The sequence below is a fragment of the Urocampus carinirostris genome, chromosome 11 (assembly GCF_059441175.1).
Source record: "Urocampus carinirostris isolate Australia breed hairy pipefish chromosome 11, RoL_Ucar_1.0, whole genome shotgun sequence".
Classification (NCBI taxonomy): domain Eukaryota; kingdom Metazoa; phylum Chordata; class Actinopteri; order Syngnathiformes; family Syngnathidae; genus Urocampus; species Urocampus carinirostris.
The window spans coordinates 37,651,063-37,677,420 of NC_142359.1; the positions used below are offsets into that span (position 1 = coordinate 37,651,063).

The following is a 26,358-nucleotide window of genomic DNA, read 5'->3' on the forward strand; positions in this document are numbered from 1 at the left end:
CTGTATTGTTATGTTGTGAGATTAACTTAGTAAATATAAATGCTGCACTTCCAAGAGGTTTGGCATTGCTGCTACAAACTGGTAATTTGGAAATTTAGAAAGTGAAAAATTGGTTTGTTTAAAAAATATTTGTTTTTTATGTCCTCTTAATGTAAACTAAAACAGACAATATCTTGACTGTCATGTCAAAAAATTGTATTTTTGCTAAATAAACTATACTACATGGTTAAAATTTCAGTACTTTATGCAAGACTACAAGCAACTACCTAAGCGTGGTTTTCTCCAATTCTTTTAAGGTTAGATTGTTCATTCAAGTTAAACATAATTTTGTAATTTTATTTATATTGTTTATTTTGTGTTTAATGATCATATTTGGTATTGGAGTAATCCTCTAAACATAATATGATCATAAAAGTTTGTAATCCAAAAGTAATCAAAAGTAAACCAGTTACATTACTTCAATGTAAGGGTATTCGTAATTCACACAATGTTACAGATTACATGTTTAACAGGTAACTAGTAATTGTATCGGATCACATTTTTTAAGTAACCCTCCCTACGCTTCTCAAAATATACAAATACATACTGTATATTTATTTGAAAATAAAATTGTTAGCTCAAACTAATGGCAAAGTGTGATTTCCTTTTCTAAGCACTAAATGTGATAATTTGCTTATAAAATTCAATGAAATGGGGCTACCTCAGAAGTTTTTATTGCATGAAATTTACTAACATTTTAAGAAATTGATTGGAAAAGCATGTACTGAAAAATGTAGCCAGCTATGTGAATGTTGGCCTTGAGGGCAATGGAAAATATACTTTTTATGGGAACACATGAATGGAAACAGGATAAGAAAGACACCAAGATAACAATACATTTTTGTTAGTAGTACTTGAACATACATGTTATTATATTAAATGATTGATTTAATGATTTAAAGGTCTTGTTCTGCCCATTTTAAAAAAAATGTTAAGTTGAATTTGGAAACTTCTATCGCATATGTTATGAAAAGGAGCTCAAGCTTCTTTACACTTTGGCAAAGACACCCATGTGCCATTTTTTAATTGTGTTTTTTAAAATCTGGTTGAGTGCAATCGTATTGCCCTAAACAGGGCGTTCATGACTTCCATGTTAAGTAAAATAACAGATCGTTTGTTTCTGGTCAATAAAAAAAGTCACAAAATACAGCTTTGGGGTTTGCTCTTCGCTTTGGCAACATCAAATGGACATATTTAACACTGCAGTTCATTATTTGACGGCTCATTTTTCTCAAGTGATTCTCTCAGCTCAGTCTTGTGGGCCAAATTAAATCCGTTGCCGGCCCGCAGGGTGTAATTTAACCTCCTCTGCTTTATTGGAATACTCTTGGGTTACAATTACAGGCTTCCCCCAGGATTTTTCCATTCAAATTTAAGACTTTTTCAAGACCACATCCAATGAAATTTCAGACCAGTCTCGCACCTTTTCTTGCATACATTTATGAAATAAAGGAAAATAATTTGTCAGAATAACTAAGAATATCTGCATAAGACAAGGACAAGTAACAATCACTTTTAAATAAAACAATACAGTGAGTGTGTGTGTGTATCTGTACACATCTGGTGCAAATATATAACAAATAGAGCTTGCAGCCCTATAAACCTCTGCCGCAATCTTTTAACACTGTAATAATCTAAACTGTGTGAGGAGTGTGTGTTTGTGCGAATAAGAAAGGGAAACACTCAACAGTTTACATTTTGTTTACAAGTCTTAAATTTAAGACCTGTTCAACGCCTTAATTTGCGGATATCAAATGTAAAAAAAGTTTTCAAGACCCTGAATTATTGCAAAACTAATCTTAAACAGTAAAATACTGAAAAACATTACTTCATACGGGAGAACATATTTTAAGCATCTCAGATTAAAATAAAACAAATTGTCTATCACAAAAATGGAGTTTGTTTGTGTGTAAAAATATACCTTGAGTTCCTCCTCCATCTCAGAAATTTTCCTTTCGAGGGCTACCCTTTCCTGTTGGTCGGTAAAAAAAAGGCAGTCACTTTTGTGTGTGGGGTGCCAGATGACGAACACAAATATAAACACACACGTGAGGCGTCTACAAGCGGCAGCCATCAACACACTGTGATAAATATGTGGTCCAGGTCATATTTTTTTTCTCCCTCCGTCTCTTGTGATAGTGTCATCTCATTAGTGTTAATACATAAATAGATAAACTCATGCATTATCATTACATTGCACACAGTTTCTGATATACAGCCAAGTAGTGACCACACGTGGCCTCGGAGGCTTGGCAATAAAAAAAAAAAAGAAGGGGAAGGAGGTGCAGGTAGTGTACGGCTATGAAGAGTAACAAAAAAAGGAAAGTAAGCTTGAATTCATACCCGCGCTCAGATGATACTGAGACCTGCTCGTTACCTTGAGATATGTTCAAAACATAAGGCGTCAAATGTTTGGAGGAATGGCTTTGAATTATTTGATTTGATTATTGTAATCTAATAAGGAGGCACACTCAATAAAATTGTTGTTTACGGCAAATGTCGACCGTGGTTAAAGTGTTCTTTACTCTTTTGGGGTGTATTAAATAAAGACGTAGTGTAGATAGACAAAATACAAATCCTACAAGAAGAGATAAAATTACATAAAGATGAGAAAATGTATTAACCGATATTTTGTGTGATTAGGACCATTTTCCCCTTTGAGAAAAAAAAGTGATAAATGCTGCTATTCTACAGTAACTGTCACAGATGAGATCTTTTCTCTTACTGAAAAAGAAATGTGCACCTATCAAATATATTGCTATTAAACCATTCTTATAAATTATGTATGGAATGTGAAAGTTCCTCCAAAACGTACAATATTGAAACATTTATTTCTGCTCAAGTCTTTGTCCCAGTGTGATACCCTGTATTGTTTTATGGCAGTGCTCATCATTTATTTTCTGTTGCGCCCCCACCTAAAAAGAAATCCTAGCACAGCATTGTTTTACCAGACACAAAAAGGTTGAGTTAGCATTAGCAATGGCCTGTGTGTGACATTATTATATAATTTCACATGTTATTTTCACACTAAACCTTACTGTATAGGTTCCATGTCGTAAACTGTATTTTTCAGACTATAAGTCGCAGTTTTCTTCATAGTTTGGACGGGGTGCAACTTATACTGCGGTGCAACTCATGTGTGAAATCATACAATTTGTATTATATAACTTGATACATACAGTGAAGAAAATAAGTATTTGAAGACCCTGCTATTTTGTCATTTCTCCCACTTCGAAATCATGGAGGGGTCTGACATTTTCATCGTAGGTGCATGTCCACTGTCAGACAGATAAACTAAAAAGAAAAATCCAGAAATCACAATGCATGATTTCTTTAACGATTTATTTGTGTGATACAGCCGCAACTAAGTATTTGAACAACTGAGAAAATGAATGTTAGTAGTTGGTACAGTAGCCTTTATTTGCTATTACAGAGGTCAAAAGGTTTCCTGTAGTCTTTCACCAGGTTTGCACACACTGCAGAGATATCTTGGCCCACTCCTCAACACAGATCTTATCTAGATCAGTCAGGTTTCAGGGCTGTCGCTGATAAACAGTTTGAGCTCCCTCCAAAGATTTTCGATTGGGTTCAGGTCTATAGACTGGCTGGGTCATGCTAGAACCTTGATATTCTTCTTGCGGAGCCACTCCAAGGTTTTCCTGACTGTGTTCTTTGGGTCGTTGTCATGTTGGAAGACCCAGCCACGACCCATCTTCAATGCTTTGACTGAGGGAAGGAGGTTGTTCCCCAAAATCTCAGTCATCCTCTCTTTAATGCAGTGCACTTGTCCTGTCCCATGTGCAGAAAAAAACCCCCAAAGCACAATGATACCACCCCCATGCTTCACATTAGGGATGGTGTTCTTCGGATTGTACTATTTATTTTTCTTCCTCCAAAAACGCTTAGTGGAACTATGACCCAAAAGTTCTAATTTGGTCTCATCTGACCACAAACCTTTATCCCAGGATTCCTTTGTATCATTCAAATATGCAAACTTAAAACGGGCCTTAACATGTGCTGGTTTAAGCAGGGGAACCTTTCGTGCCATGCATGATTTCAAACGATCACGTCCTAGTGTATTACCTACAGTAACCTTGGAAACGGTGGTCCCAGGTCTTTTCAGGTCATCGGCCAACTCCTGTTGTGTAGTTATGGGCTGATTCCTCACCTTTCTTAGAATCATCGAGATATATTGCATGGGGCTCCACTCCGATTGAGATTGACCGTCATGTTTAGCTTCTTCTATTTTCTAATGATTGCTCCAACAATAGACATTTTTTCACCAAGCTGCTTGGCAATTGCTCTGTAGCCCTTTCCAGCCTTGTGGAAGTGTACAATCGTGTGTCCGGTGTCTTTGGACAGCTCTTTGGTCTTTGTCATGTTACAAGATTCTGTTATAGTGATTGTATGGGGTGGACAGTTGTCTTTAGGCAGCTAACGACCTCAAACAGGAGCATCTGATTCACGATGATACATGGTATGCAGGTGTACATCTGATGGGCGGACTAACAGGTCTTTCAGGGTCACAAATCTAGATGATACACAAGAGTTGCAATACTTGTTTGCGGCTTTATCACACAAAAAAAATTGTTAAAAAAATCATGCATTGTGATTTCTGGATTTTTCTTTTTAGTTTATCTCTCTCACAGAGGACATGGAACTACGATGACAATTTCAGAACCGTCCATGATTTCTAAGTGGGAGAAATAGCAGGGTGTTCGAATACTTTTTTTTTTCCACTGTAATTTCACATGCAATTTTCACACTAAACCTTACTCTATGTGTGAAATTGTTAACACATTATTGTATTATTTTACATGTTATTAACCGCAAGAGGGTGCTTCAGGCCTCTTGATGATTTCAACATTGCAGGTAATTCATTAAAACTACTGAGAAGAGCTCAACAGAAATTGCACCAAAAAGAAAATCCTATTCTGTAGATTATAAGCTGCAAATAGTGAAATATGCAGCCGAAAACGGTAATAGAGTAGCAGAAAGAAATTTTTGGAGTAAGTGAGAAGTTGAGGTGACAACAAGTCTGGCATAAGCTACGTATGAGAGTAAGTTTGGTATCGTCTAAATCTCGAGTTTGGGGAGATTTTTATTAAGAGTGACACAGATTATGAAGATTTCATTGGATTTAGTGATTTGGGGTGAAACTGATAGTTTGGGTAAGCATGTTCTCGTATGCTAGAGTTATCTGAATAACTCTTAATATGTTACATTGTTACTGAAATACCAGACATATGAGTCATGTAACGTCAGTATACTGTACACTTACTCAGCCTGTTGTTCTTTATTATTGTAATTCTAAATTGCCTTTCAAGATGACATGTATGATTTGGTGTTGGATTTTATAAAATAAATTTCCCCCAAAAAGTGACTTATACTCTGGAGCGACTTATAGTCCTGGAAAATACGTAAGTAGGAGTTACTAGTGTGACTCCTCTGCAAGATCACCGTGCTTATTTTCTCTTACTTTAAAGCTCAAACATATTATAGACACCAGACAATATCTTAATAGTTTGAGGAGTGACAGAGCATTATGGTACAGTTTCCATCTTACCCTTTTCTCCCTTTCAAGCTGCGACCTGTCAGTGTAGCGTTCCTGCCTCTGCAAAAACAGAAGGCATGATCAAAATAGTGTTGCGAAAAAATGACCAAGAAGATGACGAAGATGTACCTGCGTGGCTTTCTCAAGTTGCACCTTGAGGTCAGCCAGCTCCAGGTCTGTATCACGTAACTGTGCCTTTAGCTTCTCATTCTCTGCCAAGATCTGCACGTAGAGCTGAGGGGAGAGCAGAATAAAACGACTTACCTGTTAGTCATCGTCCCGAAATCTGGAAAAGCTTTTACCTTCTTGTAGTCGGTGGTGTCCTCTCTGTCAAGGCGGCTGGAGTATGTCCTCCTACTTTCGCCATAGCTGCGGCTGAGCAGCGAGTCGTTGCGGTCCAGAGAGGAAGCCGTGGTGCTGCTGCTGTTTCTATAACATGAGCACACTCTATGAAACAGGCTCATTCTTTCATATGATGGAAACCAAATAAAACTCACCTGGACAACCGGTCCACCTGCGGAGAAAGAAAAAGTGGACGTTAGAAAATAAAAACAACATGTAACTCTAACCCTATGAGACTTTTTTTTTTAAAGCGGTCAAATTATTTTTTTCTTAAGGACTTTAACATTAACATAGTAATTGTATGCTATTGTTCGGACTCACAATTATTCTGGGTGTGACATTTGTTTACAAGCCAGGCCCATACGCGTAGACCTCTCACAATCACATAACTTTAGCTAAGCAACAACACTTTCGGAATTATTATTTGTGTTATTTACAGTAACACGCAATCAATCATGGACATGTTGTTTTTACTGAGGTATCAATGTTAAGTTTTAATGTTATCAATGTTATGTTTCGAGTAACATGGCCGCTTTCTGGTGTCACATTTCATCTGGAGGGACGAAAGGATGACCAACTGAGGTGCCGAGGTGCCTAACTTGTTTGGGTGTTTGGGCAATTGGGTTGGCCATGGTCCCAAATTTTTTTGTGTGTGTGTGGGGTTTTTTTTTTTGCTATTTTTTCTCCTTTTATTTTCCTTGTCATTGTATGTGTTTGTCTTGCTGTCGGTCACCCCTCTTGAGGGATATGACCAAGGTAGATAGAAATCAATGTTAGCAGATTTCTGTTCTGACAAAAAATATAAATAGTTGAAACAAACCTCTGGTTTACCTTTTTATGGGCAGCTTCCTCTCTAAAAGCTTTTTTAACACCACCTAAGTCAGGGGTTGCGAACCTATGGCGTGCGAGCCATACATGGTTCTTTTCATGAGTATATCTGCCCCGGAGATCAAATAGAAATTGTGAAACAATTTACTGTAAAATTGCATGCGAAGCCGAATGTACCTGCATAAAGCATCTTGGGGCACAATTTTAACTACAGTTTATTTACAGTCAAGGTATCACACCAACAGAATTCTTTACATGGAAGCTCATTAAACAATCTATTTCACTGTTGATCCACTTTATGATGAAAACTCACAGAACAAACTATAAACATCCAAAAACTCTATCTAGCAAAGCACCCACAACAATTTGATTGGGTCAGCATTAGGACTGGTTAGTGTCATACACAGAGAGCATGAAGGTAAAAATATCGGCAACCTCATTTCAAGCATTTTAACAAATGCTCTCAACTAGTTTTAGTTAGAACAGAAATCAGTTAGAACAAAAATGACAGTCAAAATGAGCCTCAGCACTCTCAAGTAACTGCGGTAGGGAGACATTTTGAGTGGTAAATCTATATTGGTATGGGCACAGGCTCTGACATTATTATTATTTCATATATTTTATCAAATCAGCAAAACGTCATTACACATTAAAATAAAATGTGCTAAAGAATTAAGTTCTGTTTGGAAGGCGGGTTTAGCGGTCGTGTCTCAAAATATAGGGTGTGGCTCTCTCCCCAAAAATAAAAAAAATAAATATATTTTTGCTTTTATTGCTCTTTGGATCAAAAACATACCCAACCCCAGATGTGAGCGGTCAAAAATGTTTGTTTTATGTTTTTCCACATCTGGGTCTTACAGGGTTTCACGTCTTGAATATTTTCAAGGTGTGTCAAGTTTCAAGGCAGAACTTTTTTTTTTTCAAGGCAATTTAGAAACTTTTCAGACCAAGCTGCTGAGCAGTCGTTACCAGTTAAAAATGTTTAGAATTTTAAGAAAAAAAAACAATTATGCATAAAAGGGAATTTGTTTTTTTTGCTAAGAATGAATACACATTTTCATATTTTAATTGAACCATGTAGAACTTATCAAAACATTCACTTCCATAGGTTATAGTCATCACATTTTTCCTCGCCTGGGAATGAATATAATTATTTGTAAGGGTCTGCATGTGTCAAACAAAAATGAAAATCAAAAAGTGGATTTCTTCACCTCAATACCCTTGAATTACAACATACTTGGAGCGATGTCAAAATTGACAGATTCATAGAAATTTGAAAGTAATTATAGTGGTGATAAACATGCTTTGGCACCCAAAGTTAGTTGAAAGATCACTAGTTTTAGCCCACTTGTAGATTCTTTTTGCAGGGAGTCACATTTCTTGGAAGATTTATAAAAATATGTAAAAACTCACCTATTATTTATCATTTAAATGGCTCAAGTAAGAGGAAAATCAATTTGTCCATGAAAGTAGATGCAATTCAAAATTACTTTGAACGAATGAATGAAAAAGTATTCCCAACATGAGAAAAACAAAAACAACAAGTCAACAAACAAAAATTTTTGACACAACATGTCTGAAAAGAGTAAAAGGAAGCATTTGCTAACTAAATCCTACCCCTTCTACTTTCTTATTGTGTCTCACAGCAAGAAAATGAATATACCAACCACCTCAAGAATATACATATTTACATAGTTTCATATTACAAGACAAAAAGGAAATATTATTAATAAATAAAAATAATAAACCATATTTAGATAACAAGTGTATAAATGATCCGTGTATAACACCTAGTGGTCATCAAAGCCCTTTAATTTCCCTGTACCTGAGAATACTATGCTTTTCGTCGGTTGTCAGTGCCTTCTTGGGACCCACACTTAAAAAAAATCGTTCATTCGTTACCTTTCTTTACCACTGAAATAAGGCAAGCGCTAAGCACTAACGCTAGCAAACAGCTGGATTATTGTATGTATATGGGTGGGTGTTTTATGCTACTCTGTGTGCCTTTTAATTGCCTCTTGGGGACAAATAAAATGTATTGATTGATTGATTGATTGATTTAACCTCCGCGCAGGGAATGTTGTTTATAATCTTTGGCACACAAGCGTGCTTTTGTAAACTATCTGTATGAGGTTGACATTCTATTAAAATAATAAAAAGAAAATTTGCCATTGACAATTATAAGAATTATGTGTGTGTGTATGTGTGCGGTAATAATGGTACAAGATCTTTCTATCCTAAAAGAGCAAGTCATAAAAGTAGTTCAATTGAAAATGTCAGAGCCATTTTGTGTCAGTTACCTGCACCTCTCCCTTGATGCTGCCTTCTTCCGAGTCAGACTGCAGGTCGGGGTCATTGTCATCACCCTGCAATGATGATGACGGCGACAACATACACGTAAGGGCTTTAAAGATCTTGCTTTATGACAAACATGAAAAGATTGAGCCTTACATCTTGGTTGAAAAAGGAGACACCAGTGGATCGTCGCTTTTCTCGAGGCCGCCTGCGATCCCGGATGGAGCGTGTCTGAGACTTGTCATCACCTTCCTTTTCCTCTTCCTTTTTGTCCGTTTCTGAAGCCAAATTGGACATGTTTAAAATAACATCTTAAACCAGAAGTCTCAAACTCAATTGAGGTGGTGGCAGCTTAAGCTAGGGTCCAGGTGAGGTTGGTCCAAATGGAATTTTTCCACAAAAAAATGGCGCTGATTAAAGCATTCTGATGTTCCTGAAGGCACAGTGTTTTATTTGTTCACGAAATGTCACTCTATTGCAGGGCTCGGCAACCTATGACACGCGTGCCAGCAGTTGCACGTGAGGGGCAAAAATAATAGGCAAAATAATAACGATTATATTTTAACAATGCGCATTTTTATCTGAAATTTAGACATTTTCAGTTGAGCGCTGTTATTTAGAGGCTTTACGTTAGCGCCCCTCCACCTGTGCTTCGTGTGTCAGTGTGTGTTTGCGCGGCGCCTCGCAGAGGAGAAATCCGTGTTTTAACCCAGCCAACGAAACGCGAGCGATACAAATAATAATAATAATAATTTCCTTGTATTGTCATTCTGTGTAACAATGTACACAGAACGAAATGTCGATTGCACCTGACCCGTTGTAGCGAGCCGATGCAGCCGCAGCCAACAGAGGGCGCCGCCGACCACTTTTTAAGTCTTAGGAATGACTCGAATCACGACGGCTGCTCGAGCGAAAACATCTCGTTCTTTCCAGCCAGCGAGGACAGATGAATGGGGCTTTATGCAAAAAATGACCGTGCTGTTTTGTGCATTATGCCTCGAGAGCTTTGTACCTCCTAGCAAGTTTTAAACGTCATTACGAGACGAAACATGAACATGAATTCAAGGATGAGTCTGTCATGGCAGAGACATTAAAACGCGCTGTGACCAGGTACAGCAAACAAACACAGACCCTGAAGACCTTTGTCACTGCTTGGCCGCGAGTTTGAGATCCCCCTCTTAAACCCATCCATATCAAAAAGTCAATATAATATTTACAGACTGAGATAAAAGAGTGGATGTCACTCAATTTCTTGCGTCTCAAGTCTGAAAAGACCAAAATATTAGTTATTAGTCCATCTAAATGCTGTGACTTATTCTCAAAAACTGCTGTGAACATTGACAAATGTCAATCACACAGAGTGGTTCACTTAAAAATTTAGGTGTCATATTTGACCCCGATCTGTCCTTTCAAACACATGTGAAGAAAATTACTAGAACCGCTTTCTTCCATCTTCGAAACATTGCTAAAATTCGTCCTATACTGTCTCAGTCGGATGTGGAGATTATAATTCATGCGTTTGTTACCTTGCGTCTCGATTACTGTAACGCACTACTCTCTGCTCTCCCGAAGTCCAGAATCAAGAGTCTTCAGCTGGTACAAAATGCTGCAGCGAGGCTCTTAACTAGGACAAAAAAGTCCGATCACATCACGCCGATTTTGGCTAACCTGCATTTGCTCCCTGTTGGCCTAAGATGTGATTTCAAGGTCTTCTTAGTATTATACAAAATCATACATGGACTTGCTCCCTCATATCTTTCAGATCTGATTTCCCCCTATGTTCCGGTCCGAAGCCTTCGTTCTGAGAGTGCCGGTCTTCTGGTGATCCCAAGAGCCAAGAAATGTTCCGCTGGTTCGAGAGCGTTCTCCATCCGGGCACCGGTGCTGTGGAATGCTCTTTCCCCTGAGATCCGTTCTGCAACCTCAGTGGAAATGTTGAAATCTAAGCTTAAAACACACTTCTACTCTATAGCATATGAATAACCTATACTTTTCTTGGACAATATCTCTGTATTATTTGTGATTGCAACATCCTTTGCTGTCTGGTAATCCTGAAAGGGGGATGCCACATGTGCGGTCCTTTCCTTAAGGCTTCTTAATTTTCCTCATGTTGAGGTTATTGAGTTTTTCTTTGCCCTCATGTAGGTTCCAGATCGGGATGGTGTAATAATAGTCTGAAAAAATATTCTGTGTAATAACCTGTGAAGCCCTTTAAGACTCTTTGTGATTAAGGGCTATACAAATAAAAATGACTTGACTATGAACGTCTTTGATGTTGAGTTTGACTCCTTTCACTCTTTTTAATCTCATCAAAACACTTGAATAGTATACATTTGTTTTACTGTTATTAAGCCACCTGATTCAGGAAGTCTATCCATAAATTTAGAAAGTTAGGTAAAATACATTTTTATTGCTCTTAAATGTTGTGCCTTTTATCCTCAGCTGAAAGTGACAGTTTGAATCACAGTTGGCTTAAAAATAACTTTAATAAAAACTAAATAGAATAGGAAACTAAAATTGAAAAACATAACTGGGATAGTCTCTAATAATCAGGAGATTGAAAGGGAAAAAGCAGTCTTTGTCACAGCAAGACAAAGAAGTGAGTGTTTTCCTTCAAATGAACACAACCCAGGATCCTTTATGATACTCCTAATCTTTAGCAGTGTCCAAAAAAACACCTTTTTATCACCATGGACGGATTCAGAATGAATCTAAAAAGATTGCCGTGAGGTACATCGACACACAATGAGGTCGTTACCTTTTTCTGTGTCCCTGGAAAGGCGGCTGTAGGAGGAAGAGATGCCCGTCAGGCTGTTAGGCCTGTTAAGGCAGCTGGTACTGGAAGTCAGTGGAGGGCTGGAGTAAGATGCAGTATAAATGGAGGATGTTGTGGTAGAGGGGGTACGATAGCGCTGGTTGGAACAAGAAGAAGGCGTGTTGAAAAGTGATAAATGAGAGATTGTTAAATAGGAGATGAATGTAGAACGTACATCTTCAATGCTGCGGTACTTTGGTCGGTAGTCGTCCTCCTTGGATTCTTCCTGCTTTTCCTTGTCCTGCTTCTCGTCCTCGCGGCTTTTTGGGGTACGACTCCTGCCAATGGTCTTTTCAGCCTCTTGGAGGTCAGTCAGAGTGACGCCCTGCAAAAGAGATTTTTTTTTATTCCTATTTCTTATGATGAGGGTGGAGGGAAAAGTAAGCAACATACTTGCGTAGACCTCCTTGACTGGCGGGCCAGTCGTGAGCGAGCTTTTCTTTGTGATTCAGACTCCTCATCTCGTACGGGTGTCAAGTAGGACCTACAAAATGGGTACATGAAAAAAGGAATGTTAAATTAAGGCCAAGTTATGAAGCAAGTGGTTTACTTTACTGGTGCGCTTGCAGAGACATTAAAGATTTTTGTGTGTAACATACCAAAGAAATTTCTTAAAATGAAACCAAGATCCATGGGTGGGTGTAAAATTTTAGTAGATACTAAACTAGACTTGGCCTGGTGAGTGAAGGTTGCATCAGCAAACGAAAAGGTAATATTGGTCAAGTGCTTTGTTGATTAACTGAGTTCAAGCCACTAGCGGCTGTGTATGAATGTCCTTGTGGTTTTGTAAATTGCTTTTCTCTCTTATTGGGCCATTTTCCAGTGAGAAAATCCATGTAAATGGGCAAATAGCTTTATATTAAAAAAGCTGTTTGATCTCCAAAAGTGTCATTACTATAGGACTATTGTACAGTCCATTTCAACATAGACATTTCAAATCATTTTATAGTGGGTTCTGCGATAATGACAAAACCTAAAATGAAAGCAAGGAACGGCTATTATAAAAAGTTTTGTTTGATAGCATTTTTTTTTACCTGCGTCGTTCAGGGCCCGTGCCAGTTGTCGTGATGTTGGTGCCAGGTGTGCCAACTGTGGTGGTGGTCGAGCCAGTGTTTATAGTGGGGAGAACAGCGGCCGACTCCCGTTCCTTGTCTTTCTCCCGGTCTGCACTATCCTCTAACCAGTACCTTTTGGAAGGGCACAGATTTTATATTTATATATTGCATTACTTATGAGGCTAGGGGACATGCAGTCAATACAATATTTACAATATTTTTCATACTGTAGGGTTCCTGGAATTAAAACTACAGTAAGGGCTCAGGTTGCACAAAAAATATTGCATTTGTGCATAGATTAATCAGACTGAATACATCACTGATTTGTAATCACTTTTTTTCTCATTTCTTTCACATATCTGGTATAGTGACTAGAAATAGTGTAGTAATGAGATAAGACCTAATGCCTTCGCAGGTGTCTCTAACAGTCTTGTGGATGGGAACCGGCGCGATCCAGGTTCGATTCCCGTTGCATCCAATTATGAACAACCATCCAGGTCCTTAGCGGCCTTGTGGTTAGAATTCAGTCCTCTTATCATTGCTATCTAGTTCGATCCCCGTTGCCAAGCAATTTTGGTCAAAAATAAATGTATCAACTAATCAATAATTGCACAGATGTGGTAACACTTTTCTAATTTTGCCTCATATAAGGAGCACCGGATTATAAGATGTAGGTTCAAATTTCTGGCCCCTTTGGAGATTTTGGGTGTGCCTTATAGTCCAGAAAATAAAGTATACTATAAAGTTGAACTCATTCATAGCAAGCCGTGTCACGTAAAATTCTCATTTTTGACATCTGGATGTGTTGAAAGAAAGCTACCTGCTGGTGAGACTGGTGGAGCCAGTGCGGGTGGAGGCAGAGCCCAGGCTAGAGACGAGGCCACGATGGCCTGTGGGTGAGGTAACCGATGATGAAGAGGTGGAGGTTGTTGTTGTAAAGGAGGCGGTGCTTGTTGTCGAGGAACTCAAGTCGTCAGATCGCTTGCCAAAAGAGCCGCTATGGGGTGTAAAAATGCATCAAAAATACCGATAGTTATAAAGTGGATTTACTTTCCTGCTTTTCAATCAGTAGGTTTTATAATCACTTTTTTGCTTCACTTAATAGAGAATTGTGCAAGACCTTCTGGTGTGTGCACGATGGTCACCAGGAGGCTGTATGAAGAGGCTGTATGATAACGCACTCGTACAGTGTATCTCACTCATGGATCTTCAACTTTTTTTAAGTTGAGGGCTACTTTGTTACAATTAAGTGCAAAGGGCTACCAATTTGATAGGCATTCTGAATGCAAAATGTTATTTCCAGGTTATGATTAGCAGAGGTTCAAATACGGTCAGTCAACCACTAAAGATCATGCCAGTTAGAAAACAAATTTCCTAAAAATACAGTAGCCTATGATATATTTTTAGAACCAGTATTCTGGCTACTCAGGTGGTTTTACTTGGTCCCTCATGCGGGAATCACAATAAAAGTAACATTTGCATAAATTATAATGTTTCAAGTATGCCTGGGAAATAAAACAATATCGACAAATATCTCCTTGTAATTTTTGCCACGATAACTAATAAAAACATTCCATAAAAGCTTATAATTTAAACTGAAATTACCACCTGACCACTGGAAAAAATGGGGGCTATACAATGAAAAAACAAGTTCCAGACAAACAGTCAGGAGACGAAGAAGGTGACGAGGACCAGCCAATCGTTTCGCAGGAATAGCAGAAGCAGCTCACACAGAGTCGAAGCTAAAGAAATACAACGCGGTCAAAATGAGCGATAAACATGCTGAAATATTCGTAGACAGGACAAGCCCCTCATTTTTATTGTTTGGGGGTATTTTGGCTACTTAGGGTGTCCTAAAAAGAAAAAAAAACAGCTGCGATATGCACTACAAACTTTGCTGACCAAGACAGCAACACGACATACTAATTCCACCATTTAAAAAGTATCGCCTGCTAGAATACGCTGAAGGAAAAACTATTTAGGACCTAACAAGTTCTAGCGGCGGTTTAAAAATCACCAAACTCCATATAAAAAAAACGTTCCATGAGAGAGCCATCTACAAAGGATGTGCAACCAGTTCTCACTCTGAGAAGGTATTCACTTGTTCAATGTGACTCACATTTGTGTAATGCGGAGTAATAGTTTGTCACCATGTGTCTTTGTTCTGACATTAAAGATTGGTTAAAGCAGCATCAGATTTTGTCAACTTTCACTCAGGGGCAAAAATTAGACATAAAATGTATAAACGCGATAATCAGATTTTGACCAATAAAAAATGTTTTACCTTGATGACAAATTTTGTTAAAGCACCCAGGCCTGGTCTCAAGTATGTCGGGACAACACTTTATCAAGATTTCTACCAAAAAGGAGTATTCTAGCCTTAAATGTGCACCAATATTTGCAAACGCTATTTGTGTTAGGTGTGCAAAACAGGAAGTAGAGGGCCGCAGTTAATAGCAGTCACATTGTTCAAAAGTCCAACAGTATTGGTGGCAGGCATATCTAAGTGTACCTGCGGTAAATGCTGTATGACTGGTAGTGGGAGGCGGGCGGCTGCCATGGTTTAGTGTTACAGGTGTTAGGGTCCAAGCTGGAGGTGGACGAAGACTTGGCTGGCACGTCCCGCGTGCTGCCGCTACGCCCTAGCGCAAGTGTGTGGGACGTGCTGGCGGTGTTTGTCAGGCAGGAGGGTCAGGGGTGGAAGAAGCATGTTAACAGTGGATACACTCAAACACAATAAAATTAACACACACATTTTGTGCCACACTCATGTTGCCTTCATGTCACGCAGGTGATGATGAGAGGAAGCTTCAGGTTATAAAATTTCAGAAAAAATTTATACATCTGATAAGACACTTTGTTCCAAATTTGGAGTCACCCAAAAAATCGTATGTGACATGAACGCAGCTTTGTATCATGCAGCTGAATTTATGAAAGTGTTTATCATTTATGTAATGACGACCTCAACAAATGTGAATTAAGGCGGAGCAGCTCCTCATTTGGTCTTTAGAGGGCGATGGAGGCTCACCTTCGCTGGTAGTTGGATGTTCTGTTGGCAGAGGTGGTTCCTTCACTGTTTCTAAGGTCATCATCCCAGCGCCGCCGCGTGTACGAGCCGCTTCGATTCAATGCAGTTGAGTCCCTGTGTAAGCACACACCAGTCTTAGTTCTTTTCTAAAGACACTTTGGTTGATATAATTGTTTTTGTTGTGCCTTTTATTAATAACCTAAACCAGTGGTTCTTAACCCTGTTGGAGCTACCGAACCCCACCAGATTTATGTGTGCATTGACCGAACCCTACTTGAGAACAAAATATAATATCTGTTTTTTTTAATTCAAGGAATAGTTTATCTCAGATCTCCATCCACATAAGTAAAGAATCATGTCCTCTATTCTGTAGCTGATGGTGTAATTTGAAGCGCAATATGGGATAATTGTCCATCGGCTGGTGTTCAGAGTATCACACTCCCTATTTTGAATGCAGCTGACTTTAAAAGAGTTTTATCACCGTTGTTTGGATTGCCCTGCTTTCAGATTATGCACGCAATTTCAGATGATGCTGTGAGGATCAGTTTGGTGATGGGTACAAATCCAAGAGCAGGCAGTGTCCTTATAAATCAAATCTTCACCTTTTTTTTTTGCTCGACATAGTATGGAGTAAAATATGAACAAAGTAAATACACAACATACTATGACGCCATTCACAAGTGGACCACCACTGAGTGCACTAAATTCCACATGGCAATGATAGAACGAGCAATGACACAAGATCATCTGCAACCTGTGATGGCCAAGCAGACCATGTCATTTCAAATAGACATTATTAGTCTGTGTGTCTGGACCTCCACAGCAGAGACTCCACTGAACCCCTGAGACTGACTCACGATCCTGTAGGCATCAATCGTACCCCGGTTAAGAACCAATGACTCAACCCGTCCGTCAGTTATATTATAGCCACAAAAAGCTTGATTTTTGCACCTGTTTTCCTTCTCATCAATGTCAGATGCACTGGCCAGCCTCCTAGGTATTGTTGGTGCCACATAAGCCAGCCGGGTTCCCTTGTCCTTCTCCTGTCCAGAATTTCAGTTAATTGCACTTACAGTGAGAATATTTTCAATCTTTTAGTGGACAAACCTTCTCTTTGTCTTTGTTGTCCTGTGAGGTGGAGAGGCGTGGGCTGGAGGCAGAGCGCATTACTCCCGTCGTGGTGTCCTTCTCCCGCTGCACCCCTTTGGTAGCTGTGATTTCAGCCAGTGCGCCGTAGCTGCCCGTCTTCCGCAGGCCCAGGCGCCAGGATGCTGGTGACTCATCCTTCTGTTCCTCCTCCACTTTTGAAGCCACTTTGGTGGCGGGTTGGGTGGTGACCTAGGAAGGAGATTGCGCAGTAGTAGTGTTTGACTTTGAGGCAGTGACAGTCAATCAGGTTAAAAATCAGTTTTTGGGGACACGCTTGTTAAGAGGATCACATGTAAGCAGACTTGTTTTACTTCTTGCATTATGGCAGAGGTGGGGGTAACTCACATTTGTGCAAGTCAAGTTTCAACACGAAAAAGCTTCTAAGGATACAAATTTACTGTATTTTGAGTAATAGAAGGTGCACCTAAAACACAGAATTTGCCAGAAATTTAAAAGTTTGCCTTATAACCTGGTGCACCTTATACATACACCGGCAGATAAAATTGGAAATGCAGACATACTACTGGATATACTAATTTTAGGTATGCGTTACCATACAAAGTTTATGGTATATTAACACATTGATGCAATGATTGACTAAGTCAATAAAACATGATCTAAATTGCAACATATTGTATGCAACGGGAATCAAACCAGTAGTGGCAGTGAGAGTGCAGACTAGACCACAAGTTGTACAAATCAGAGTGCACTATGCATGTCAGCTTTGGCACCGTGAGTTTAAATAGTGTAATAATGGATAAGCGCTAATGCCATTTCGCATGTCATCTCTTTCACCGGTTGTCCAGTGGTGATGTGTCAGTACTTTCACCGCTTATTTTCGGGTTCGATTTCCATTGCATATGAGGCTTTGCAATTTTGGTCAGCAGCACATATTATTGCATTGCAGTGCATTTATATCTTCACGGGCACGCAGAAGCTCTTAACGTAGTCATAATTGAATGCGCCTTATAGCCTGGTACGCTGTATGTATGAAACAAAGGTGTGCCTTGTAGCGCTCAAAATACGCTAGTCAAGAGAACCATTAACATTTCAAGAAATAAGACTAAATTCATGTAATAAAAGCCTATTTACGAACAGTAGATGACTGACATTAGTTTTTTGTCTTCCACCTCTGTCTCATGGTATTTCTTTTAAAGCAACAACAATTGTGCTCCGAAACTAATCACAACAAGCAAATCATAACCCACACAAAAGCAAAGTGACAAAACAATCATGTATTAAGGGGTGAAAAAAATGTGGACAATAAAGTTTCTCTGTAGAGTGTCAGAGCAATCCAGGACAGCCACAAGGAGAAGTATTGGGTTTGTTTAGTATAAGTGCATGAGAACATAACACTCCGATGCACACCAACAAACTGGCCTCACCGTGGCTTTTTTGGGCACGAGAGAAATGCCAGTTTTGCGCAAGCCTTGACGCCACAACGCGGGACAGCCCAACTCCGTCACAGGCGTGAGGGGGGCAACACAATTAAGCTAAAGCCAACCAAAGACACAAAGCCAGCAGAGGCACACAGACAGATAGAGCCAGAGAGAGAGAAAGAAAGACAGCCAGCGACAGAGACAGATAAGAGAGATACAGAGAAAAAAGGGATGAGGTTAAGAGTGTAAAACTGAAGAATCAGCAAAAGAACTTTTTTTGAGGTCTACTAACACCACACCATCATTCCTGCCCATTGCCAAACTCTGTGACCACCAGGACATGTTTTTCCCCAATAAAAGATTATTGCGTGGGTTACTAGGCTTCAGAGGAGGATTAAAAATACAATTGCATATTAAAGAGGAACAGAAAAGATGCTTTACCGATCTAGGTGTATCATCACAAATAGATTAAGTGCAGCTCTTGAACTTTCAGTATCAGTATCAAAGGAGGAGGCATGCAACTGCCAGACCACTCCAAGACTTTTGTGAAAAAACCTTCAGTTACATAATGCAAGGGACTGCAGTTTTACAGAAGTTCAAAGAGTTAAAGAAATGGTGCTTACTACTTAGAAAAATAAAGCCTTAGTGTGTAATATTTGATCACTAGATGGCACTGTTGGCTAAAGCGAACAAAAACAGTGACACAGAGCACAACATAGCAGCAAGATCCTAAACAAACATGGTGGCAACCTCTGTGTAGGGATTCCACAAGGTAAAAGAAATAAATTTATCTAACTATGATTTTATTTATTTTTCACTCAAAATTTGCATTTGTTTGATGTACACATATTTTGCCTTCAAATTAATGTTTTTTTTTGCTGAATGAAAGTTTTTTGTACCACAAGGAGGGACCAAATATTACACACTTTCCCTTTAAAATTACTTTTCAAATCATCAGCTAGATGTTGGGACAATATTCAAGTCCCTCATACTTCTTCTACCCAAGCAGCTCAGAGTAGTTGAAATATTAGGTCAGGAAATTAATGAACTTAAATTGTAGTTTTTCGATTGATAGTTCCATTTGTTGCACGATACCTTCTTAGTCGGTGATGAAGGGCTGGTTTGTTGGTTGGTGAGATCAGTAGGGGAGGATACGGTGATGCTGTTTGGGGCCGGTGTTGTGTTGTTGCTAGAATATTTGCTCTTTTCTAGAAAGAATACATCGGAGAGAGATTTTACATCTACAGACAAGCAATGCTCAGGAGATCTGAGTGAAAACCTTAAGTTTAAAATGTTTTTCAAAATGGTTTAATTTCAACTTTGATTGTATTTTGTTTTGTTTTCATGCAATGGTCTAAAATCAACTCCTGAATCAACGACCGGTGGATAATTTACCAGATTCATTCTCAGATTCCGAGTCTTCCTCTTCCTCCTCTTCACTTGAACAACTGGACTCATCTTTCTTGCCCTCCTCTTCCTCCTCGTCCTCATCTACCTTCTCAGGCTCGAGGGTCTCAATGTGCGGGGCCCTCTTCTCGGGCTCCAGCAGTAGAGTTTCTTTGCTGCATGGTGGTACCTTTGCTTTAGCACCATATGTGAGGGAATGTGTGACATTCTGCTTACCTTTTTAGTGGTTTCAGTGATTGGTTGTTGTCCCCCGTGGTGGTAGTTTCAATCAGGGGTGACGTCTTGTCTTTCTTTTCACTGATCAGCTGAAAGAAAGACTACGAATGACATTCAACATGTACCATACAATGAGCCACATTTAGTGAAACCCATACCAGATTTTGCTTCTTTTGCAGCTCTTCCAAGCAGCCCAGAAACTCTTCATCAGAGACGTCAAAAGGTGTCTGACCCTGATGAAAAGTCATATTTTTTTAAAAGAACCTGAATACATGTAGAGAAGTGAATTTTGAGGGAACAAACCATTTTATTGATGACGTTCATGTCACAAAAGTTCTCCACTAGTATCCGGCAGGCCTCTTTTTTGCCCCAGTGTGCCGCTGCATGTAAAGGAGTCCAGCCGTCATAGTCCTTTATATTTACATCATACCCAGCCTGGATTAAAAGCCTGTGCAATTTTCCAAAAATGTAATTAGTAACACTACTACAATCTGTTTTAAATTGTGTTTTTTGGACTCCAATAGCAGATGGAATCTCTGGCCAAATGTAGGATAAAATATTTGCTTTTCACAATCAAACACAGTTACAGTTGGCAAAAGAGAGAGGAGAGACAATTGTGCAATTCAAACCTCTAAATTTGCATACATATTTAAAAAAAATACCGAAAGCAAATTTGATCCAATTTTCTCATGAAATGAACATCTGAGCTTTCAGATTCATCATGTCTGTCGAGCATGCTGGCTGAATTCCCGGACCAGATGGACACATTTTTCTGTCCTCTGACATTTTGCATGTATTGAAAGCTAAGAGAAAGTTGGTCGGGAGACTGGCCAGAGCACTTACTTTAAAACCTCCACATATTCTTTGGTGGCGGCGACATGGAGTGCCGTTCCTCCGGACCTCGCATGCCGGATGTCCTGGATCTGGCCACTGTTGACCCACTGGCGGGCATCGCGCAACATAACGCGCTCCTCCTCCTTGCGGGCCGCTTCGATGTCCACGCCTGCCATACAGAAGGAAAAAAAAAAAACACACAGCTGGCTGGTGAGCACAATTCTGCACCATCCCCTTGTTTTGGTTTGCAGCAAGGGTTTTTCAAGCCAATGTTGCGTCAACGTGACAGTGAGTTAGCGGACAGTTAAGTGGGTCAATGTGTCCGCCGCCTAACAACAAACAAGCCTGCTTTGTCTCTTAAGACACCTGGCCCGCTTGCTAAACTAAATCAGTGAGTTTTAATACCAAATAAGAAACGTAAGCAGGGGCCATATCAAAAAGGTGCGGCTTAGGGGAAAGACAAACACTTCTTTGGATCCCTTGGCAGAAAAACTGGCTCCCTTTAGGTTCAAAACATGAAGCTCAATTTGTGTTTTTAATACAGGGTGGGTACAAACTAGTTCAAATCGGGCACTTATCTTCTTGCATAAGAGTTGCTTTTAATGGAACCCTAAAACTTTATTGCTTGTAACTTCCCTCAATTAAAGCTTCAACTCACTGTACTGTGCATTCTCTTTTCTGTTGCTTAAATCAGATTTCTTACTTCTCCAATCCCCATCAACTGTAATTGTTGCCTCTGGTCCTTTTTTTCCTCACCTCATATTATTTACCATTATCCACATTGCAAAAACAGCAAATGCAACAAAAAATGTTTTCAGAGCTACGACAACAATAGTATATAAAATCTCTTCCTGCTGCAGTTTTTTTAAACTCCTTGAACACCTAACATGACAATTTCTTTAATATTCCAAATAATTATTTATCTTATGTTTACCTCGTGGTTGTTAATTGGCCACTAGGTTAGGCTACCATCGTGAATATTATCAGGCTTCAACAAAAAGGCTGATATTTGTACTGTCCCACCTCTTCAGAAAATGTTTGAGAGTAAGCTTATTATTGACCGTTTCTGAACTAAAAAGATGACAAAATTTTACCAAAAAATATAGAGAATAAAGTTTCCAAGTAAAAATCAATAGATTCTTTAAAGAGATCTTGTGTGAATTATTAGTTGCTCGTAGGCACATCTTGGAAAGTCATATCAAATTAGAGACAAACAAGTAAAATAAAGCAAATGACAATAGGTCAGCATCTATGAGTTTTTTCTGCACGAATGCAGCACAATGATACAGAGATTTCAAATGGCCAACTATACAAGAATGTAACAGACTGAATTTTGGGAATGGATTGCTAGCATGGCGGGCTGTCGCTCTGATCTCTTAGTAAGATGCCTACACAGCGTCTATAAAAAGAAGAGAGCCAAATGGCCTCCCAGAAGGACTGCACAAAGAAGATGGTCAGCTAACTAGTAGAGTAACTTGGAGCAGTTTAAAGCTGCTGATTTTTTTTAACAGTAAATTGTCTACCTGATAACCAGAAATGATAAATGTATATTAGGTAAGTCAAAAAATAAACATATCAAGCTGTTCATATCTCTTGGTAAGGAGTGAATGTCCACTTGAGCCAATAGTGTTAAAAACATTGCGGCACAAACATATAGTGTTACCAACTTCCAGTTGGATAATGCTGCAACCGTTGCCAGTAATTTCTCTGCTGTGGAGACAAGCTCAAAAGCTCAGGCATCAGTCGGAGGGCTGCAAAAATGCCTAATGGCTCAGGTTACCCAAATGAGCAGATCAAAGCTTACAGAACAAACTCCTGATAAAAACATTTTAAATATACAGGGAGTGCAGAATTATTAGGCAAATGAGTATTTTGACCACATCATCCTCTTTATGCATGTTGTCTTACTCCAAGCTGTATAGGCTCGAAAGCCTACTACCAATTAAGCATATCAGGTGATGTGCATCTCTGTAATGAGAAGGGGTGTGGTCTAATGACATCAACACCCTATATCAGGTGTGCATAATTATTAGGCAACTTCCTTTCCTTTGGCAAAATGGGTCAGAAGAGCGACTTGACAGGCTCTGAAAAGTCAAAAATAGTGAGATATCTTGCAGAGGGATGCAGCACTCTTAAAATTGCCAAGCTTCTGAAGCGTGATCATCGAACAATCAAGCGTTACATTCAAAATAGTCAACAGGGTCGCAAGAAGCGTGTAGAAAAACCAAGGCGCAAAATAACTGCCCGTGAACTGAGAAAAGTCAAGCGTACAGCTGCCAAGATGCCACTTGCCACCAGTTTTGCCATATTTCAGAGCTGCAACATCACTGGAGTGCCCAAAAGCACAAGGTGTGCAATACTCAGAGACATGGCCAAGGTAAGAAAGGCTGAAAAACGACCACCACTGAACAAGACACACAAGCTGAAACGTCAAGACTGGGCCAAGAAAAATCTCAAGAAGGATTTTTCTAAGGTTTTATGGACTGATGAAATGAGAGTGAGTCTTGATGGGCCAGATGGATGGGCCCGTGGCTGGATCGGTAAAGGGCAGAGAGCTCCAGTCCGCCTCAGACGCCAGCAAGGTGGAGGTGGGGTACTGGTATGGGCTGGTATCATCAAAGATGAGCTTGTGGGGCCTTTTCGGGTTGAGGATGGACTCAAGCTCAACTCCCAGTCCTACTGCCAGTTTCTGGAAGACACCTTCTTCAAGCAGTGGTACAGGAAGAAGTCCGCATCCTTCAAGAAAAACATGATTTTCATGCAGGACAACGCTCCATCACACGCATCCAAGTACTCCACAGCGTGGCTGGCAAGAAAGGGTCTAAAAGAAGAAAAACTAATGACATGGCCTCCTTGTTCACCTGATCTGAACCCCATAGAGAACCTGTGGTCCCTCATCAAATGTGAGATTTACAAGGAGGGAAAACAGTACACCTCTCTGAACAGTGTCTGGGAGGCTGTGGTTGCTGCTGCACGCAATGTTGATCGTGGACAGATCAAAGCACTGACAGAATCCATGGATGGCAGGCTTTTGAGTGTCCTTGCAAAGAAAGGTGGCTATATTGGTCACTGATTTGTTTTTGTTTTGTTTTTGAATGTCAGAAATGTATATTTGTGAATGTTGAGCTGTTATATTGGTATCCCTGATGAAAATAAATAATTGAAATGGGTATACATTTGTTTTTTGTTAAGTTGCCTAATAATTATGCACAGTAATAGTCACCTGCACACACAGATATCCTCCTAAAATAGCTAAAACTAAAAAAGCCCCACTCCAACTTCCAAAATATTCAGCTTTGATATTAATGAGACTTTTGGGTTCATTAAGAACATGGTTGTTGTTCAATAATAAAATTAATCCTCAAAAATACAACTTGCCTAATAATTCTGCACTCCCTGTATAATTGAATATTATTTTGCACCATTTGCACTATCCACCCAATATTTGATAAAAGGAGGGTCTGAACATGTGATTCTAGCCATTCAATTTTAATACACTGAATGTGGGGCACTTTTATGGAAATGTAAGCAAAACCTCGGGATGTATATGGCAAAATATAGCAGGATTTATTATTAGAAACAAAATTATGATTTGTTTAATTGCAATTCACTAGGAAACATTATTTTGTGACCAATTAGCACATGTATTACCAATTTCCTTTCAGATTTTACCAAAAGAATGACAGTTGTGGCTTAGTAGAGCATTTTTAACCGTTTTTCTTTTATCCATCCATCCAATATCTGCCCCGCTTATCATCAGTAGGGCCGCGGGAGTGCTGGAGCCCATCCCAGCTATCTTCAGGCAGTGTAGAAAACAATAATGGAATTGGGTACCGTTACTAAGTTTCTTTTTTGTTTAGGCCACATTCAGTGAATGATAGCTGCTGGTTCTGTATTTAGCTGACCTGGTTGCCAGCTAGTCGCAGGGCCATTTTTCTTTTGTGTTTCACCAAAAAATAAAAAAAATAAAAAAAATGAAAAAAATCAGACAATTAATGAAATGCATCTATTTTCATGAAAAAGTTTAAGTAGTGCAATTCTTTTCATCAAAATTAGCATGGTTAAGCATTAAAGCATTTAAATTAACAGAGGCTTGTAGGGGTGTCCCCATTGAAGCCTTCGTATCAGTAAATGAGCTCCATGAAACGAGCGTTAGCTGCTAAATTATCTAGCATTAACCTCTAAAGGCGTAGCTAGCCACTAAAACGATATTTTTGATGTGGCGAGCGGAAGCTTTACTCGAAATATGGGCTAAACACAAGCCAGCACAGAATATTCAATTTGACTAGAGTTTAATTTTTGAGACCATAATGTTGTTTAAGTCGTTCATGGTCTAATATTGCCACATCTAGGGTTTGTACCTTGTTTTCATGGCCAAATTCAAGTACTCATTAAAAGTTATATTGTGTAATATTTGACCATTAGATGGCAATGTATTGTCTAAAGCGAACGAAAACCATTAACAAATGAGCAAAGCAAAGCAGCAAGATAAAAGACAAACGTGGTGGTGACTACTAGGTATGGATTCTAGTATGCCAAAAAAATACAAATGTCTCGGCCTCTGAATGTTTATAAAAACTAATATTGGTATAACAATTCATTTATTTTTGCTCATTAGTCAAATCAATGTTTTTTTTACCACTATGAGGCACTTCATATTACACACTTTCTCTTTAAAGACTTTCAAAGCCAATTTTGAATTTCTTACAGTATTATTTAAAGGAAAAATCCATTGTGAATTAAACCATAGCCCTGTTGTTTGAGGTCACCAAGTGCTTCCTGTAGGAAAAAGCACCAGAAAATTGTATAGATCCATAAGCTAAATGCAAAACCACCAGCTATAATTCACTGACTGTGGCATAAAAAAGAAAATTAAACTGAATAACTGTACCCCACTCCATTATTGTTTGCTGCAGTCTGGTATGTATGTTATTTTTCTTTATTCAATGCCTGGCGGATTGCCGAAAAACATACCAAAAATTTCAAGCATTTACAAGCATTTCACCCCAAATTCAAGCACTTTACGAACCTTAAAAAAAACATTGAAATTCGAGCATTTTCAAGGATTTCAAGCACTCATGCAAAGTCTGCATACAATGTGGTACCCGGGGTACCACTGTATTCACAATTTTTAGGCTGTTTAAAAATGGCCACTGCTTAAGCAAACCCCACAGCGCTTGGCCAGTCTACTTTCACGGTAAAGTCTTTGAAATATGCAGTGGTGGGGGAAGACATCAGAGTCTGAAAATAGAAAAGATGTGACTTTTCAGAGAACTTGCTCTTATGAAAGCGAGTGGAAAAACCAAGCAGGTGACTGACAGTCAATAAGAAGTGAGCAACACATTGTCATACATGCATGACATAATGCCCTTAAACGCTGCTAACCACTTTTAGATTAAAATGGCCAACTTCCAAAT

At 39.2% G+C, this 26,358-nt stretch overlaps 1 protein-coding gene across 7 annotated transcripts in view; it reads right to left on the reverse strand.

Annotated features, from left to right (window-relative positions):
• Nucleotides 1-26,358, reverse strand: part of ppp1r12a (protein phosphatase 1, regulatory subunit 12A) — a 74,791-nt gene that overhangs the window by 10,076 nt on the left and 38,357 nt on the right. For 2 of the 7 annotated variants that reach the window (XM_088348602.1, XM_088348604.1), the window contains exons 4-25: nt 20,951-21,110; nt 20,411-20,555; nt 20,266-20,340; nt 20,108-20,196; nt 19,880-20,046; nt 19,580-19,692; nt 17,064-17,294; nt 16,908-16,999; nt 15,957-16,070; nt 15,441-15,593; nt 13,749-13,925; nt 12,908-13,060; nt 12,267-12,357; nt 11,817-12,198; nt 9,215-9,336; nt 9,064-9,129; nt 6,091-6,107; nt 5,896-6,022; nt 5,723-5,827; nt 5,606-5,653; nt 2,383-2,416; nt 1,961-2,011 (exon numbers count right to left, since the gene is read on the reverse strand). In XM_088348602.1, coding sequence (XP_088204728.1) covers nt 1,980-2,011; nt 2,383-2,416; nt 5,606-5,653; nt 5,723-5,827; nt 5,896-6,022; nt 6,091-6,107; nt 9,064-9,129; nt 9,215-9,336; nt 11,817-12,198; nt 12,267-12,357; nt 12,908-13,060; nt 13,749-13,925; nt 15,441-15,593; nt 15,957-16,070; nt 16,908-16,999; nt 17,064-17,294; nt 19,580-19,692; nt 19,880-20,046; nt 20,108-20,196; nt 20,266-20,340; nt 20,411-20,555; nt 20,951-21,110 — 2,693 coding nt within the window. In that variant the 3' untranslated portion in view covers nt 1,961-1,979. The remainder of the gene's footprint in view (nt 1-1,960; nt 2,012-2,382; nt 2,417-5,605; nt 5,654-5,722; nt 5,828-5,895; nt 6,023-6,090; nt 6,108-9,063; nt 9,130-9,214; nt 9,337-11,816; nt 12,199-12,266; nt 12,358-12,907; nt 13,061-13,748; nt 13,926-15,440; nt 15,594-15,956; nt 16,071-16,907; nt 17,000-17,063; nt 17,295-19,579; nt 19,693-19,879; nt 20,047-20,107; nt 20,197-20,265; nt 20,341-20,410; nt 20,556-20,950; nt 21,111-26,358) is intronic. The other 5 variants (XM_088348601.1, XM_088348605.1, XM_088348599.1 and 2 more) reach the window with 3 other exon arrangements.